At 42.3% G+C, this 18,637-nt stretch overlaps 1 protein-coding gene across 1 annotated transcript; it reads right to left on the minus strand.

The window, feature by feature from the left end:
• Positions 1 to 803: 803 nt before the first annotated feature.
• LOC308475363 (vitelline membrane outer layer protein 1-like) lies at positions 804 to 7,814 on the minus strand (the record flags this gene model as incomplete). Its single annotated transcript, XM_081002481.1, has 3 exons — positions 804 to 4,578; positions 5,789 to 5,892; positions 7,644 to 7,814. 3 exons carry the CDS (start codon positions 7,812 to 7,814, stop codon positions 4,284 to 4,286), a joined length of 570 nt encoding a protein of 189 aa, XP_080858607.1. The 3' UTR covers positions 804 to 4,283.
• Positions 7,815 to 18,637: the final 10,823 nt, after the last annotated feature.

The raw sequence follows: 18,637 nt of genomic DNA on the forward strand, positions 1-18,637 counted from the left end.
TATCTCCAATTCTAAGCTTTCCTCCATGTACCTCAAGGGGGCACAGACATTTTTCTCTCTTCCCATTTTATCCTCACAACAACCCTGTGAGGTAGGTTAGGCTGAGAGGGAGTGACTGGCTAAAGGTCACGCTGTGAGCATCATGGCTAAGTAGGAAGATCTGATACAATGGCCATACTGACTCCCTGTTAGACCATTAGCTAGTCTGGATTCCGATCTAGCATATCCAGAAGACAAGATATGAGGGGGAAAGTGGAGGCACTATTCTGTCCAACTACTTAGTGAGAAATAAGCCTGCTTCCAATTTTCAGTATTTTTAGCCAGTGAGTAACGTCACAGATTGGCGTTTGGAGGAGCAAGCCACAGAGATAATAAATGATGGAGGAACACACAAATTGTCTGCAGATGATACTTCCTGCTTGCATGTGAATATAGTGTATAATATAATACAGATTATGAAACTATTATGAAACTCTAACAATAAAAACCAAGGGGAAGTTGGATCAGTTTTAACGTTTTCATTCAGTACTCATGGGCTGATTTTATTTCATTTATTTGAAGCCATTTTGTCCTGAAACTTAAATTATGAAATATGGGCCTCAATGAATGACATTTATTGATTCATTTGTTTTCCATTTCTAAATGCGAAAAGAGTGCTTCCCTTAAAGAGCCTCATGAGCCTTCTATGAGGTTTTGATTTCTTTTCTGTCTTAGATTTTATTGCTTGGCAATAGTCTTAGGAAGCCATTTTTTGTTTTGCTTTTTGTTTGTTTATTTATTTTATTAAATTTGCTTGACAACATTACATTATTATATATGGTATTTTGAAAAAAGAAAATAAGTGCAAATCAAAGACAAGTCTATTCAATACAATTCGCCATACATTCTTTCAAATGTACACAAGATATGTAGAATTTAGCTGACACTGTATAATTCTCCCCCTCCCCCCGAATTATAAATAATTTGTCTACGGCCACTAGTGCAGTGCCTAATGAGAGAATCCCATAGGCATGGGCCCACAGATGCAATATATCTCAATGGGAGAAACCTATCTCTAGGGCTAGACACATTCAAATGGCTACAGGCAGTCCTTCAGATAACCTGGTCCCAAACCTACTAGAGCTTTAAACCAATGTCCTGCTCTTTAAATGGGGTCTAGAAATGAATAGGTCACCAATGCACAGTCTCCAACTGCCCTGAAAATGCCGAGATCACCACAAAAACACTTAAGCCATCACAGCTTTTCATTATGTCATGCAGGGTCAGGGCCAGATTAAGACCTTTAGAAGCCCTAAACAATAGCTTTCCAAACTTTGTGTCCTGATGCGTTCGTTTGTCAGCCGCAGTGTGTAGGTGTCAGGAATGAGCCAGCTCCCAGTGAAGATTTGCAGCCAGCTGAGGAAAGCAGCATGGAACAAAGAGGGTTAACTCTCATGCAGGAGGAAGAACTAGCTCCTGTGCCCCTCGGAATCCCGGTTGATAAGGGGACGACTGCAAGCATGCTGGAACCCAGCCAAAGTCAATCAGGCAGGAACAGAGAAGGAAGTAGTCTGTCAACCGGGAAGAGGTTAGAGCTGACCCAATCTCTCCTAAGAGTCGGCTAAGGGGTGGGCTATTAGACAGGAAACAAAACGAACGATGCAAGGTCCAAAGATTCAATATCTTCTGCAGAACCCAGAAACAGTCTTCAGAAGGGTCATCTTGATTGATGATGCCAGAGGCTATGTTACAGACGTCCGGAGCTATCCGTTTGTTTTTGCAATAATTTCTCCTTTTTAATTAACGACGCTTACTGTGCTATCAAGCCAGGAACTTGAACGCATGACAGTAGGTGTGTCACGCAAATGCTCCCCGTGCTCCTCCCAGGGTTGGAAAGGGGCTAGTTTGCTAGTAAAACTGAATTATTGTGTTGCGAAACGATGCATGTCTCAAAAGTTTGTCACCCACATGAAAAGTTTGGAAAGCTCTGCCCTAAACACTTAAAAGATTTGAGTGCCCCCATACATATCTCATTCAAAATATAAACATGTGAGCCTCGGTGGAACGAGTGGCATTTTACCAGTTACCAGGGTCTAATTTTGTTGTATTGATTAATCTCTATTATTACTATTTTATTATTGTTTATTATTATTTACTGCTATTGTGATAGTATATATGCCTGTAATTCTTCCCTTTATTGTGGGAGCCTTTTCCCCTCAGCTGCAATATATGGTCCATGGCAATGGAAAATTTCTGTGGTGCCCCCTTCTCTTGATAGGTGTATGCTTATTTTGCCTAAAACTTAATGCAGCCTTGTACAGAGTCCCAAATTCTACAAGCAGGGACAGGGAGTGGGGAAGGGCGAGTGTGTGGGAAGGAGATGGCCCAACCCCTCACAGTGATGCACTGGGACCTGCAGGGAGGAGAGGGGGTTGGGCACCAGCTGCTGTTGTTGCTGCTCCACTTCTCAGCTCCACCAGTTGGTACCGCTCAACGCATCTGATCAGGGTGATGGTAGTGGCAGGAGCGGCCATGTTGAATGGTCTCTTTAAATTTGAGGGTTCATTATTGCTTCGCAAGATGTGTATTTCTTTAAAGGCCAGAGCAAATCACATGATCTAGTTTTACAGCTGTGAAGCAGTATAGCAGGTGCTGTTAAGTTTTGGTAATTAAGCTGTTGGGTATGGTATATAAAGAGCAGTATGGAGCTCTCCCTGTACCCTAGTGGATGGGTCATGCTTATTGATATATTGTAATTTAGTGTAAAAGGAGTTTTTGTTTTCGTTATTAAAACCTAGCAAAAGTTATTTTGCGTTTCTTGAATGTGTGGTCTCCCCAGCATGCCTTCTGCAGCGCAACTAATCTGCAATTAGCCAACAGGCCTAAGTGTGCCTGGCTCACGCAGGTACGCAGGGGTCATAGCTGCTGACCATAGAGACTATGTTACTGGCGCAGAAGTGCTGCCTTGAATCATCTGGTGTGGAAGCCTCTTCTGACACCCAAAGCTGGTTGATTTTACCATGGGGTTTTACCATATATCATCATATAACCAAGACATTTGCCAGTACGGTATTGTGACATACACCTCTTGGTAACAGCCGTTTGGGCAGTTCAGCCAGCCCTGCTCTTTCCCCGTATTCCATCAGGAGAGGTGGGCACACTGATGTAGAAAAAAAGTCTCTATTTTCATCTGAGGAATGTTGGAGAGCAAGTACAGCACTGATATTACGTGTGCCAACTTCTTGGCTCCCCGCGGGCGGCTGCATTCTGCCAGCTGACATTTCAAAGCCATCTTTAAAAGCATCCTCTCACAGGTGATTTTCAAATCTGAAACAGAGGCATTGTGATTCCCTGCTTGTCAGGGATTGGACTCAAGAGGACGAGATGGAAGAGAAGGAGTGGTGGAGATCACACACGCACCTTTCTCCTGTAGCATCAGAAGAAGGGGGAGGCAGCACTGAATTACAGCAGGGCTTTGAAGAGTTTGAGGGAAATCACAGCTCAGACAAATCACAGCTTAGACAAACAAAAGAGTTGGGCAGTGTTAGAAGAAGGGGAGGGCACTGTAGCAGGGCAGCCAGATGACATGCTGTCACTGGAGAGTATTTCTGATCCCCTTCTCCCAGAACACGATCTTCATTAAAAGTGCAGGAACAATGGAATCAGAGACATTTGACCACAAGTGGCCACAGTAAGGGAGGTGGGAGAAGGAGCCCAGTTTGGAGTAACGCCAATATTGAGGCTTGTTGCTTTCTTTTGTCTCTCGCTATTAGGATTGACTAAAACTCATTTAAAAAGGACTCTACCTTGTTTCCTCTGCTCTTGTTGCAACCAGGGGAGGAATAGCTTTACTGAAGCCTTTGCAGAGCCATGACACTGCTATCCCCTCCCACAAAAAAAAAATCAGTTCTAGGCCCAAAAAAAAGAAACCCCAAAATGTCAATGTGGGGCTAAGGAAGCCCTCTTAGTGCTAGACAAAAGCATTTTTATTTACCCAGGTTTTGGCTCTTGATTTGGAGAGTAACCAGTTATGTCTGTGGCCTCTTTTTGAGTCAGGTCTCAGGGCGAACAGAAAGGATTCAGACTGTGATTCAGCACACTGTGTCTTTGTTTGTTAACCAACACCTGCATAGTTGTGCCCCTTCTTTAGTATTTTTCATTGCTTCTCAATCAGAAGTGATAGGTGTAGAATTCTGTTCAAAAGAATCCCACACAATTCTGAAGACAATATTTAATTGTCGTAAACCTTCACGACTACCAAAAAGTAGCAGAGATACGCTGTAAAGGGCGGGGGTACATTGGGTTCAATCACAGCAGAAGAACTTCACATCATTAAGTGCTGTGTCATCGCCCTTGCCTTGGGGAGACTCCACCTTTGTCTGCATCCCACAGATATAACCAGAGGAGCAGCGATTGCTCCATGGGCCAAAATTACCCCAGTTAAGTCCCTGGCCCATCAGCCCAGTTCCGTCTTGACAGGTGAACTGGATGTTGTTGGCGGCCGTATCGTCACCATCGCCCTGGTATCCTTCCACTCTCAGAGAGTAAGAGATCAGATTGCTTTGAGGGCAATACTGAATCCCTGTCCAGGTTCCCCACCTGCCAAAGAAGACACTGGTGTTAGTTAGTAACACATGGGGAGCCTTCTGCTTACACCTAAATGGATCAGCTCCATGTGAATATTCCAAGAGGATGCCCCCAATGTCTCAAGGGCTAGGGCTCTGCATTGTTGCATCCAAAGTTTCACAAAGCAATTGCCTCTGCCCCTCCTTTCTGCCCCAACACTCCCTTCTCCCAGTGAGGGCAGAAACAGTTCTCCAGGAACCCAGAAGCAGGTATTGTTGCTGTCTGAGTCTGTGAAACAGTTAATTGTCACTTTAATGTATCATTTCCAATAAATACTGCTCAACACAGTCTAAGATCTTCTGGGCCTGAAATAGTCCAGAACAATTATTTGTTTACTGGAAAAGAGGAGAGAGTCTCAAAAAGCACACCATTATCCATTTATTGGGGCTCAACTTGTTTTGAGCTAGAGAGAACTCTTCTGAGGCATAGTGCCTTCCTGTTTTATTGGTTTTAGGTTTTGTTTTATGTTTTAAGGATATATTGTTTGGCGTTTTAGACTGTATACTGCTTAGAACTTTTTGAAATGTTGGGGATTGTAAATATTAAATAAACAAATATCTGATCCCTCCTGACTAGAATATGGTGTTTTCTGAATAAAAGCCTTGTTTCTTTAACAGACTTGGAGTTTCCATTTATCTCTATTTGTTTCTTGGCTTCCATGAGGCAGAGACAGATCCAGGTTTAGTCTTGGGTAAAATGTTTGCCTTCTTAAGTCTCATCACTGCCCTCTCACTTAACTGCTTCTCTGAGTCCAACACCTGTGGCAGACCAAGAGGGAGAGGGCAAGATAACCAGAGGCTGCTGCTCCCTGTCCTTCCTCCTGTCCCTTGCTCAAAGAGATCGAGTGAACTTGTAAAGATAGCAAGAAGTAGTTGCAGCTAAATAAGAAAGCTCAAGGAATCTGTACTGGGTCCCCTATTGGGATACAGGAATTGGCAAGTGACCAACAGTGCCAACCTCTAAAACCAGGCCTGCTATCAATTTTGGGGTCCTGCAAAGTTGAGTTGGAAGCCAGCAAAAGGCTAGAGTTGGTGCCATTTGAGAGGTCAGAAAAAGCAAGGCGAACCCTATGGTTTCTTTGTGCTGGTCTAACCTAGCATAACAAATTTCAGTTCAGCCCCTCCCACCAACACCTTCCCAAAAATTGCAACAAAAAGGAAATGAAATCAAGAGAGATGCTCACGATCCGCTTGCAGACTCAATTACTGAACTGTCAGTGCAGTGCAGGCGAATTCCATTCAGGGCTGTATCATCCTCTTTGGAACCACCACCTTGGGGTGGCTCTACCTAGTGGGAAGAGAGACGAAGAGACTGAGATAAATCTGAAGATAAACCAAGGACTGCAAAAATCAACGTCAAAAGTAAATCATGAATTCAATGAGATCTAAGTTCAATTAACGTGACATGGATGCAACAGTTTTCAGCTAGAATTATCCATTCTCTTAAGTCTCTTAAGACACAAGAGTCATCTAGTTCAACCGCCTGCAATGCAGTGATCATTTGCCCAACATGGGGCTTGAACCCACAACCCTGAGATTAAGAGTCTCATGCCCAAACAATTGAGCTATCACACCAGCCATACAGCATATGTGAAACTCAGTTAAAGTTCCTTGAAATGATCATCAGCAAAAAAAAATTTAAGCATTCAGAATGTCGCAAGCTGCTGTCCTGAAGTATAAAACATACTTCAGGAAACTATGAAGACGTTTAAAAGAAACACACTGGAATGTAAATAATTTAATTCATGTTTCGTTCTCCTGGCAATTATGGGGATCACTTTCATGTGCAGAATTTTGCATTAACTCAATCAGCTTGGTTAAACCAAATTAGTTCATTCCAAGCACTGCCTTTCCCTCACAGCCAAAATTAGTTAAAGGTCCTGTGCTCTTCTTTACAACTTTTCCACTCCTTGCCGGGGAACTCAGTCGGGATATCCTTCACCTTGAACAAGAATCATGCTAATAGATCTAAAAGATAAACGCACCATGCAAACCAAAACATGACATTGCTGCAAAACAATTGTTCTGTATGTGTGTGAGAGTATGTATTTCTTGTTGCTTATTTTTGAATTGCACAATGCAATTCTTTGTGGGTGGGCGATGAAACACACTGCATTCAGCCGTAATTATCAACCTTGAGTGATGTTTTTTTTTTGAAGACTGGCAATCACTTCCAATACTGCAGGCTTCCCAACTTTGATCCCTCTCAGATGTTTTGGATGATAACACCCATCATCCCAGACCATTTGTCATGCTGGCTGGGGTTGATGGGAGATGGAGTCCAACATATCTGGAGATATGTTGGACAACATCCTACATGTAAGCAGTCCCACCAAACAGAGCCGGCCCAGTCATTAGGCAGGGTGAGGCTGCTGCTTCAGGTGCCAGAAACCCCCCATGTAGCAGGCCCAAGGGTGCCCTGCCTCCCTTGCTGTCTCCACTATCGGCAGAGAAGCACCACCACCATTGGCACCAATTTTGAGCAAGACCACATACATTTGGGGCAAGATCTCACCCCAAATTGGCATAATCTTGCCCCCATAACACCAGTGGCTGAGAGCACAGTGGCAGCAAAGAAGGCAGTGTCGGCTGGAGTAGTTAGGTCATGGTGTTAGTGACAGCAGAAGTTGGGCAAAGTGGATCTTCCCCTTTTGCCTCAAGCAGTGAAACAGGATGCACTGCCCTACCACCAAATAATCTGCCCGCATACCAGGGCTTTTTTTCAGCCAGAACGTGCCAGAACTCAGTTCCGGCAGCTCTCAAGTGGGCACTATTGCCATTCTAAGAGAATAAGACACCTTTTTCTAGAAAAACAGCACTGCTGCATAAGTTGCTAATATATTTCACTCAGTGGCCCAGAGGACCATCTGGCTCCTCAACCTCTTATTGTCCATATTTTAGACAAGGCAGAGGACTATTGGACTTAAGAGTCCATCAGTTCCCTATTGTTTCCCCATCTTCAGAAGGTGTTCAGAAAGAAGGGGAGGGAGGAACTTCAAAGTGAGCCGATGGTGACAGCAACCCTGGAGGAAACCTTACCTTCAGTGAGAAACCAAAAGCATATCCCTGAGGGCAAAACTGGATTACCCCCCAGGTACCCCAAGATCCTCCATTTGTCACAGAAAGGACGGAATTAAAGTCTCGGGCTTCCACAAGCCCAAGGCAGCAGCAGAGGATCAAGAAGAACGCAGGTGAGGCAGTGAGATCCATCGTATCTCTGCTCTGAAGCTAGCTGAAAGAAAGCAGCCTTGGGAATTTATAGCCCAGAGGTCTGAGCCGGATCATACCCTGAGACAATGAAATATTTTCAAAACTTGTAAAAGGTAAAAGAAGACCACCAGTAGGTTTATTTGCATTGAATGTGCATAACGTGTCAATAGTGACTACAGCATTAAGGAAGCAGTTTGATTCTGCTAAACCTCTTGGAGCTGCAGGGGTTTTTTTTGGCTGGAACTGGTCTGAGGCAAAGTAAACCAGAAGAAAATGACCTCTTGGTGGCATCGTGTTGCTCACTTGGGCATTATTATTCCTTAGAACTGCTATAAGAAGAATTTGGGGAAGTGAAAGGATGAAGAAACTGTCACTAAAAGCTGAGGACAGGATGAGTGAAGCTCAAGCAGTGACTGCCGGACCTGGCCCTGTCGTAAACCATAGGTAAAAGGTAAAGGGAACCCTGACCATTAGGTTCAGTCGTGACTGACTCTGGGGTTGCGGCGCTCATCTCACTTTATTGGCTGAGGGAGCTGGCGTACAGCTTCCAGGTCATGCGGCCAGCATGACTAAGCTGCTTCTGGCAAACCAGAGCAGCGCACGGAAACGCCGTTTACCTTCCCGCCGGAGCGGTACCTATTTATCTACTTGCACTTTGACATGCTTTCAAACTGCTAGGTTGGCAGGAGCAGGGACCGAGCAACAGGAGTTCACCCCGTTGCGGGGATTTGAACCGCCGACCTTCTTTTTTTTTTTATAATGATATTTATTAAAGTTTCACAAAAATACATAAAAATACAAAACAAAGAAAAAAGTATAAAGTTTTAAGATACAACGAAAAAGTAGAAAATAAGAAAAAGCGTACAAAATAAAACAGTTAAAAACACAATAATGTTCCATAACCTATGTTCCTTACTCTTATTTCCCCGGACCTCCTCATACCTCCCTTCTTTGTATTCCAATTCAATTTGTTGGTTCAGCAAATCCTTACCATTAATCTTTTACCCAATTGTTAACCCTTTTTTCCATGTCTCTTAAAGCATTACAGCCAAAAACCTCTTAGTTTCTATCCAACATCCTTCTAAAGTTCCTTAATTTTGCAATATTTCTGTAAATAGTCCTTAAATTTCTTCCATTCTTCTTTCACCGACTCTTCTCCCTGGTCTCGGATTCTGCCAGTCATTTTTGCCAATTCCATGTAGTCAATCACCTTCATCTGCCATTCTTCCAAAGTGGGTAGATCTTGTGTCTTCCAATACTTTGCGATAAGTATTCTTGCTGCTGTTGTAGCATACATGAAAAAGGTTCTGTCCTTCTTTGGCACCAGTTGGCCGACAATGCCCAAGAGAAAGGCCTCTGGTTTCTTCAGAAAGGTATATTTAAATACCTTTTTCAGTTCATTATATATCATTTCCCAGAAAGCCTTAATCTTTGGGCACGTCCACCAAAGGTGAAAGAATGTACCTTCAGTTTCTTTACATTTCCAACATTTATTATCGGGCAAATGATAAATTTTTGCAAGCTTGACTGGGGTCATGTACCACCTGTATATCATTTTCATAATATTCTCTCTTAAGGCATTACATGCCGTAAACTTCATACCTGTGGTCCATAACTGTTCCCAGTCAGCGAACATAATATTATGTCCAACATCTTGTGCCCATTTAATCATAGCAGATTTCACCGTTTCATCCTGAGTATTCCATTTCAACAGCAAGTTATACATTCTTGACAAATTTTTAGTTTTGGGTTCTAACAATTCTGTTTCTAATTTTGACTTTTCCACTTGGAAGCCTATTTTCTTATCCAAATTATATGCCTCCATTATCTGATAGTAGTGGAGCCAATCTCTCACTTTATTTTTTAATTTTTCAAAACTCTGCAATCTCAATTTATCTCCTTCTTGCTCCAAAATTTCCCAATATGTCGGCCATTTGGCCTCCATATTGAGCCTTTTCAGAGCTTTTGCTTCCATTGGTGACAGCCACCTTGGGGTTTTATTTTCCAATAAGTCTTTGTATCTTATCCAAACATTAAACAATGCTTTCCTAACAATATGGTTTTTGAATGCTTTGTGTGCTTTGACCTTATCATACCATAAATATGCATGCCATCCAAATACATTGTTAAAACCTTCTAGATCCAAAATGTCTGTGTTTTCAAGAAGTAGCCATTCTTTCAGCCAGCAAAAAGCTGCTGATTCATAATAAAGTTTAAGGTCTGGCAGGGCAAATCCACCTCTTTCCTTGGCATCAGTTAATATCTTAAATTTTATTCTGGGCTTCTTGCCCTGCCAGACAAATCTAGAAATATCTCTCTGCCACTTCTTGAAACAGTCCATCTTATCTACAATTTGTAATGTCTGAAACAAAAACAACATTCTAGGCAATACATTCATCTTTATCACAGCAATACGGCCCAGCAACGAGAGTTTCAAATTTGACCAAATTTCTAAATCTTTTTTCACTTCCGTCCAACATTTTTCGTAATTATCTTTAAATAAGTTCCCATTTTTGGCTGTCATATTAATCCCCAAGTATTTCACTTTCTTTACCACATTCAATCCTGTCTCATTCTGAAACCTCTCTCTTTCAATCGGTGTTAAGTTTTTCTCTAAAACCTTAGTTTTTAATTTGTTCAATTTAAAACCTGCCACCTGACCAAATTCCTGAATTAATTCTAAAACTCTTTTAGTACTAGATTCTGGCTCCTGTAACGTCAATACTAGGTCATCTGCAAATGCTCTCAGCTTGTACTGTTTAGCTCCGACCTGTATGCCCTTAACCAACCGGTCCTTTCTAATCATATTTAGCAAAACCTCCAGGACCGATATAAAAAGCAGTGGGGAAATTGGGCACCCCTGTCGTGTCCCTTTTTCTATCTTAAATTCTTCCGTGACCACATTATTTACAATTAATTTAGCCTTTTGTTCAGAGTATATTGCTCCTATACCATTTTCAAAACCTTGGCCTACCCCCATCCCATGCAGATTCTTCTTCATAAAACTCCAAGAGATATTATCAAAGGCTTTCTCCGCGTCAACAAATATCAATACTGCTTTGGTGTTTATATTCACTTCTAATTTTTCCAAAATATCAATTATATTCCTCAAATTATCAGACAAGTGTCTTCCCGGGAGAAAGCCCGCTTGGTCTTTATGAATCTCTTTCATCAATACTTTTTTCAATCTCTTGGCCAAAATGTCTGCAAAAATTTTGTAATCCACATTAAGTAACGATATAGGGCGATAGTTCTTAAGCTGAGTCTTTTCAGTCTCTGTTTTCGGTATAAGTGTGATATACGCCTCTTTCCACGATTCTGGTGCCCTTTTCCCCTCCAATATTTCATTGCAGACTTCCTTCAAAGGTTGCAATAACCACTCTTTCAAAGATCTATAGTATCTGGAAGTCAGCCCATCCGGTCCTGGAGATTTGCCCAATTGCATATTTTGTATGGCACCTTCTACTTCCTGTTCAGATATTTTATAGTTCAGCATTAATTTACTTTCTTGAGAGATTTTTTGTAGGCCATTTGTCTTCAAAAATTGGTCTATGTCCATTTCCTTCTGTGGCCCTTGTGTGTATAATTGTTTAAAGTACCTCTGGAAGCAATTTCTGATCTCATTTGGATTATGTATACTCTTTCCTTCCACTTCTAGATTTATAATAGTATTTAATTTTTGTCTTTTTTTCATTTGCCAGGCCAACAGTTTTCCACATTTATTAGCTGATTCAAATGTTTTTTGTCTCATTTGTTTGATTTTCCATTCTATTTCCTGATTCATCATTTCCATATATTGTACTTGATATAATTTTATTTCTCTCAAAATCTCCTGGGACTTTGGTTTTGCTCTCAATTTCTTCTCACCTTCTTTTATTTTTAGGTCTCCGTAATTGGACCTTAAGTCCAGCAAATGCTTTGGGATGTCCTTAAAAATCACTAATCTTGAGTCATCAATTTCCAAAGTTTTTTGATAGTGCAAATTCAGAATTTTATCTCTCTCTTCTTTTGTTCGAAAGGTAATCAAACAGTCTCTCACCTTGCCCTTACCTTGTCTTCTTCCGAGCCTAAATGCATTCACTATCTTAAATTCTTCCTTCCCCGGGTCCAATTGCCAAAAATCTGTAAATTCCTGTGTAAGAAAGTCGGCCAGGTTATCTTTCTCCCGCTCTGGAACAGCCCTGATTCTCAGATTTCTTTGTCTATCTTTTAATTCGATCATAGAAAATGTCACATCATGGTCCTCCAATTTCTTGTATACAGGTGGAATTTTCTCTTGAGTAGCAATTGCAATATCTTTTGCTTCCTCTGCAGTCTGTCGAATCGAGGCAGATTCCTGTAGTAATTTTTCGATAGTCTCTGTATTGGCATTCACCTTCTGTCCCAAAGTATTAATACTTGCAGTATTTAAATCAATTTTATTTGAGGCTTCCACAACTTGTCTATTTGTCTCAACTACTTGTCTATTTGTTTCAGCTACTTGTCTATTTGTCTCAGTTACCTGTTTACTTAGGCTTTCCAAAGATTCATTAATTTTTGCCAGTGCCTGTGCCAAAACTTGAACCGCCGACCTTCTGATTGGCAAGTCCTAGGCTCTGTGGTTTAACCCACAGCGCCACCCGCGTCCCCTCATGAAGCATACTGACCTACAATTCTTAGATGGAAGATGGTGAGGGTTAGGGTTAGGGTGAATCATGTGAATCATGTGCCACCCCACCCCACACCCCATCTGCTGCTCTCAGGACCACCCTGTACCATCACCACTGCCATGGCCCTGACTGACTAAGCTGCTGTAGGACCACAAAGACTGTTGCTGGCCAGTGTGCCTCTGGAATCTGCTGCCTGCAATGTGGCCGCACAGCAGGCTCACTGACTCTAGGGGGCTGAGGTTTCTTTGCTTGAAGGGTGCCTGGCCCCCTCAATGTCAGGAGATACTGCAGGTTTTGTGATGTCACACGCATCTCCCAACACCACGCAGGCTAGTGCAGTCTTCCAGTAGGCCACACCGGCCTGCGCAATGTCAGGAGATGCTCCCCACTTTCTCCCTGATGCTTAGGTGTGCTGTGTTTGTATGTGTAGGGGTGTGTGTGTGTGTGTGTGTGTGTGTGTGTTTGCATGCATGCACGTGCCTAAAGCTGGGATCTAACAAACAACAGAAATGTTTACACAATGTGAGTACACAAAGAGGGCATTGCTGCATACAATCAGCTACAAAAATGGAGTCCTGTTTATACTGAAAACAAAATACTTGCACCAAATGAAGGAAAATTGTGAATCTGACGTACGAAGCACTTTGTATTTACTCTTCCCTATAATTTTGAAGGGAAAAATAACCAATCCACTTTAAATTATTTAATTGCAATGGTTCAGCAGCTGGTGGTTTTGTAGGGAACATGTGGAGTGTTTATTCCTTTGTTGTAAATTGTGCCTTATACATGTCTACTCAGTTCAATAGGGTAGGTTAGGATGAGCAGTTGTAATTTGCTCAAGTTGGCCATGCGAGCTTTATGGGAAAGCTGGGGTTCTTGGTTTAAGAGTTTCTTGGTATAAGAATTGGAAGGCTAATAGCATGTAGAATTGCTTCCATATCATCACCTCCATCTCACTAAATTTCTTCCAACAGTTGGAGGCAGCCATGTTTCCAAATACCAGTTGGTGGAAACCACAGAAGAGGAGTATGCTCTTGTGCTCATGTTCTGCTCCCTGGTTTCCCACAGGCATCTGGTTGGCCACTGTGAGAAGCAAATGCTGGACTAGATAGGCCATTGGCCTGATCCAACATACTATTCTTATATTTCTAAGTGGTGGCAGGGAATGGGGGATTCTGTAGCTCACCTCAAGTGCCAAAATGTATTAGTCCTGCCCTGAGAGGACAGTAAGGTGGCACAGTTGGGTTAGACCAGTAAGAGGTCCTTCTGAGTCACTGGGCCTTACAGCCAGTGCCTGACCTAGTTGCCCTACCTGGAAGTATTTACAGTGTTAACTCGGGTTAAGAACTTAATTCGTTCCGGAGGTCCATTCTTAACCTGAAACTGTTCTTAACCTGAGGTACCGCTTTAGCTAATGGGGCCTCCCGCTGCCCCAGCGCCGCTGCCGTGCTATTTCTGTTCTCATCCTGAAGCAAAGTTCTTAACCAGAGGTACTATTTCTGAGTTGGCGGAGTCTGTAACCTGAAGCATCTGTAACCTGAAGCATCTGTAACCTGAAGAACCTCTGTATATTTTGAAAGCTGGGTGATTAAAAAAAAACTTGTAATAAATTGGTTATCAGCCTACAGTTATACACTGCGTGTGGTTTTGCTCCCAGGACCCAGAGAAAAGGGGGTAAAGGTGGATAGTAAATAGTTTCTTAAGCAAATTTGGACTATTTGTAGTATTTGTAGTAAAAGCAAACATAGCCTGTTTTTCGGTTAAGAAATTGCACATCCACCCTCTATAAATCTACTTATCTTTATTGATTCCCCAAACCAGTTCCTGCCTTAGATGCCACAGTAAGCAGTAAACCATCCTCTGCAAGAGATCCAGTAAGACCCTTCAGAGATATCACTGGAGCAAATAGCTCCTTGGGGTCAGGTGTCTGATATAGGATATACAAAGTAAGTTGCATCTTCTGCAATAACAACTGTGAACACAACCAGTTTTAAGAGCCGTGTCGGTGGGATGATATTGCCACCACCCTCTCATTAGTTACAATGGGAGGAAAATTCACTATGGTTACATCTGCGCCATACACTTAAAGCACACAGTGTTCTCTCAAAGACTACCAAATTTATTTTGGCATAAGCTTTCATGTACCAGAGTCTACTTTGTTCCGTTCATGAAGTGTTAGTCTCATTTATCAGATCTATAAGCATGCAATAATAAAGGCTGCTGGTGTAATCATTGGGGTTAATGGCAATGAAATGGAAAAAGCACCATCTGTGACAATTCAAGTACACAGAATTATCACAGTGACCAGAGGCACCCTTCTCTTCTTGGTTTCATCTTTTCTAGGGCCCGGTCCTGGCACTGAAAATAAATTCAAGTTCTAAACCAGGGATAGGGAATGTGGCCTTCCAGATATTGCGGACCACAACTCCCAACAGCCACAGCTGGCATGGTCAATGGTCAGAGGTGATAGGCACTGGAGACCAACAACATGTGGAGGGCTGCAGATTCTCCATTCCTGGTCTAGCCCTTCTCAGCTCTACTTCAGTGTGGAACCTTCCAAAGACGGAACCATACTCTGGAATCTTTTATCTAGCAGCAGTCTGTTTTGCAATGATTACATCCCTGAAATGGGTTTCAAAATGGATGCTTTGCTGCACTTGCCAGGCCTATTCTAATTTTCTAATTCCTGATCTTCAGAAATCTCTCCCCTTCTTTTTCTTGTATTTCAGTAGCGTATATATATATATCACATCATCTTGTTCTGTGTCACCATCACTCACTCATTCTCAGGTTGGCTGCACAGCACATAGATTTTGCTCTTAGCGTCTCTTCCCAGTAACCTCAGTTCCCTGATCCTTTCTGCTTCAGCGGGATCTCTGCTAGCACACCAAGTAGAAACCTGTAAATTCAGCCAGCATGACACATCTAATGACATCTGCTCTGCAGCTCCTGGCAGCCAGAGGGAAGGATGTGGAGGAGAGAAAGTAGATGCTCTTTTTACAGAATCCATGGTACACCCAAATTGACTCCAGAATTGACCGTTTTCATGCCATTTGTTCTTCTAATGCTAGAACTGCTCCCATGGCTGATGAAGGGCCAGTCTTCAATGTATCACTTTGGGAGAAGGCGTTCAAGCAAGAGGTGAAGACTCAACTCCAGGGATTTCTGAATTATACTGGTTTTCAGTCCTGCAAACAGACTGAGATGGCCTTGGTGGATGATCTACACCAGGAACGGTAGACAGTGCATGAGATCCCTGCCGCTTCCGCTGCACCACTCAGTGCTACCTTGAGATTGCATTGATTTTTTGTGTGGGGAATAACACATGCATTATAAATAAGGTGGAAAGAGTAGTCAAAAGGGCATTTGGCAGGATTAGGAAGTGGAGTGAGCAAAGGCCAATTATTCGCAGGAAGACTTAAAGTCACCTACTAGGTCATTCATCATGATGTAACAAATTGGCTTAGCCAACATCAATTCCTTTTGGTATCTGTACAGCTGACCACCTAAATTCCTCCAAGTATGCAAAACAAAAACAAAAAATAGAAAGGGAAGTGTTTACCTGGTTCTGTTAATCTAGATTGCTTCTCACTAATATGTGTTTTGGAAGTCAGCCTTCTATGATAAGTGTCACTTTTTCATCTTTTACTGGAAGGCACCAATTTCTTATGCGTGTGCTTTTTTATAATGCAATTTTTTATTTCATTTTTTATTTTTTACGAATTGACTTCAAATTGTTACATTATTTCATATATTGACTTTCCACCCACAGTGTTTTTGCCCATATCTACTGCATTATATATTAAACTATTATCTATTACAGAAATCCATCTAATACTTGTCATTTTTCTACCACTACTCCTGTCTCGAATCCTGCCCGCGATTTCATTTGACTGTAGGGCTTTTTCATATAGTCCAAAAAAAGTTCATTATTTTGATCTCTTATTATTTCTGTCAGCTTTGCCATTTCCACATAGTCCATAAGCCAGTCCTCCTTCAATTTCTTATTATGTTAAGGCAGCTTTAGATGTACATACATATTTAGGAATTGTCTTGCTGAGCCAGAGATCAGGTTTGTCTAGCCTAGCAACCAATTTCTACTGGATTCCTGGTGTTTTATTGATGACCCTTTGCTGCGCAAGTTGCCTTGTAAATTCTCCATCAAAATTTTAAATCAAATAAATAAATCCTGAGAGTGGCAGTGGTGGCAGCATAGGGAACTAGAGACCGGGAGAAAATCAATTCTGCTCACATTCAACAGGTGAACCTATCTGAATTGCATTTTCCAAAGCACTCCAAGAACCACAATACAACCACCATTCAAAATTCGCAGCTCTCAGAATTTTGCAATTAATGCAATGTGTCAAGGGATGTGCACGAAAATGCATATATCGGTGGAAATAGCATGCAGAAATGTCTTATATTTAGAGAAATGGCTGTATAAAAACATGCCTTTTAGGAGAAATTCACACTAAACTGATGAATTTTCTTGGGGACATTAAAAAAAATCTGAAATTGATATGCGAATGTGGAGATCTGAACTTAACATTGGAAAAAGGAAAGGAAAGTAAAATTGACAGAATCACCTCTCTCTGTAGGGAACAACTGCAGCCTGAACACTTTTTGCACGACCTGGGACTTCTGACATTACCTGAGCAGTGTGTGGGATACCTGCACTGAAACATCTTCTGAATTGTAAACGTAATGTGAGAAGGGGCCTGCGCCATCCAGTGCTGTCTGTCCTGCTATTTGCTAAAACTAACCTGACAGCAAATGATATCAGTGTTGCAATTAAATGTCACATTTAACACTCGCTCTGCTATGCCATTAGGAATGTAAATGGTAATGGCATTAGAAACTCATGTATCGCATTAGAGCACCAGCTGCCAGCTGTTTTGCTGCCACCTGCTTCCTCCTTTGTTTTCTGTTGTGAAGGGGCAGGGGGAGCTCTTATTTTACACGCACATCACACCCTAGCAAAATAAAAAACTGGACCTCTCTCCCCCATTTTGATTCCAGGAACTTAGAGAGACTGTTTCCAGTGTGTAAGTTGAAAGACATCTCTTTCGAGGAAAGCTAAATAGGAGATTTAAATCTGATTCTGCAGCATCTTTGATAAGCCACATATTTTAACAAATGGCTGTTTTGAAAATAAAGATGTTAACTTAATTTCAGTGATATACAGATTACACTGTGAAATGCGAGGTCTCTTCAGTGCTGCGGAAGCATCGCTTTCAGCAATCAGCTGGAAGCAGAGCTAAATGTGGGCTCAATAAAGGATTTTGTATGATGCTCTGTTAGCTTCATGACAAAGATCCTTTACTGAGATGCAAGTTCCCATTGAGCAAAGTTCCTCTGCGACTTTAATTAATTAATGTTCATAGGCATTCCATTATTGTCTCTGTTCACAATTTTGCACAGTGCTTCGAAATCCTGCAAACCCTCTTCAGCTTGACACAGTAAGCTTTGGTGAGTTCACCAGGCTAGAGGTGAAATCTTTGCAACCTTGCTTGGAAAGAAAGACCCAAAACTCTTGAGATGCTTAATTCTGCATGCAGAAGAACATTCTGCACACTTTGTTGCTGTTCTGCAGCATAGTCCTCCATATGGGGGCTTCCACATATGTCTTGGTGCATCGCTGACAACATTGGTGCAATGTGTGATGAGAAGGATGATACGAGGGAGGGGAATTTGAGACCAAGTAGCAGTGGGGAGGGGATGCGGGTGGCGCTGTGGGTTAAACCACAGAGCCTAGGACTTGCTGATCAGAAGGTCGGCGGTTCGAATCCCCGCGACGGGGTGAGCTCCCGTTGCTCGGTCCCTGCTCCTGCCAACCTAGCAGTTTGAAAGCACGTCAAAGTGCAAGTAGATAAATAGGTACCGCTCTGGCGGGATGGTAAACAGTGTTTCTGTGTGCTGCTCTGGTTCACCAGAAGAGGCTTAGTCATGCTGGCCACATGACCTGGAAGCTGTACGCTGGCTCCCTCAGCCTAAAGAGCGAGATGAGCGCCACAACCCCAGAGTCAGTCATGACTGGACCTAATGGTCAGGGGTCCCTTTTCCTTTACCTAGCAGTGGGGAATCTGCGGCCCTCCAGATGTTACTAGACTCCAACTCCCATCAGCCTCAGCCAGCATGGTCAACAGCATGGGAGCTGTAGTTCCACAACATATG

Source organism: Podarcis pityusensis (assembly GCF_964106645.2).
Source record: "Podarcis pityusensis genome assembly, chromosome: 4".
NCBI lineage: Eukaryota > Metazoa > Chordata > Lepidosauria > Squamata > Lacertidae > Podarcis > Podarcis pityusensis.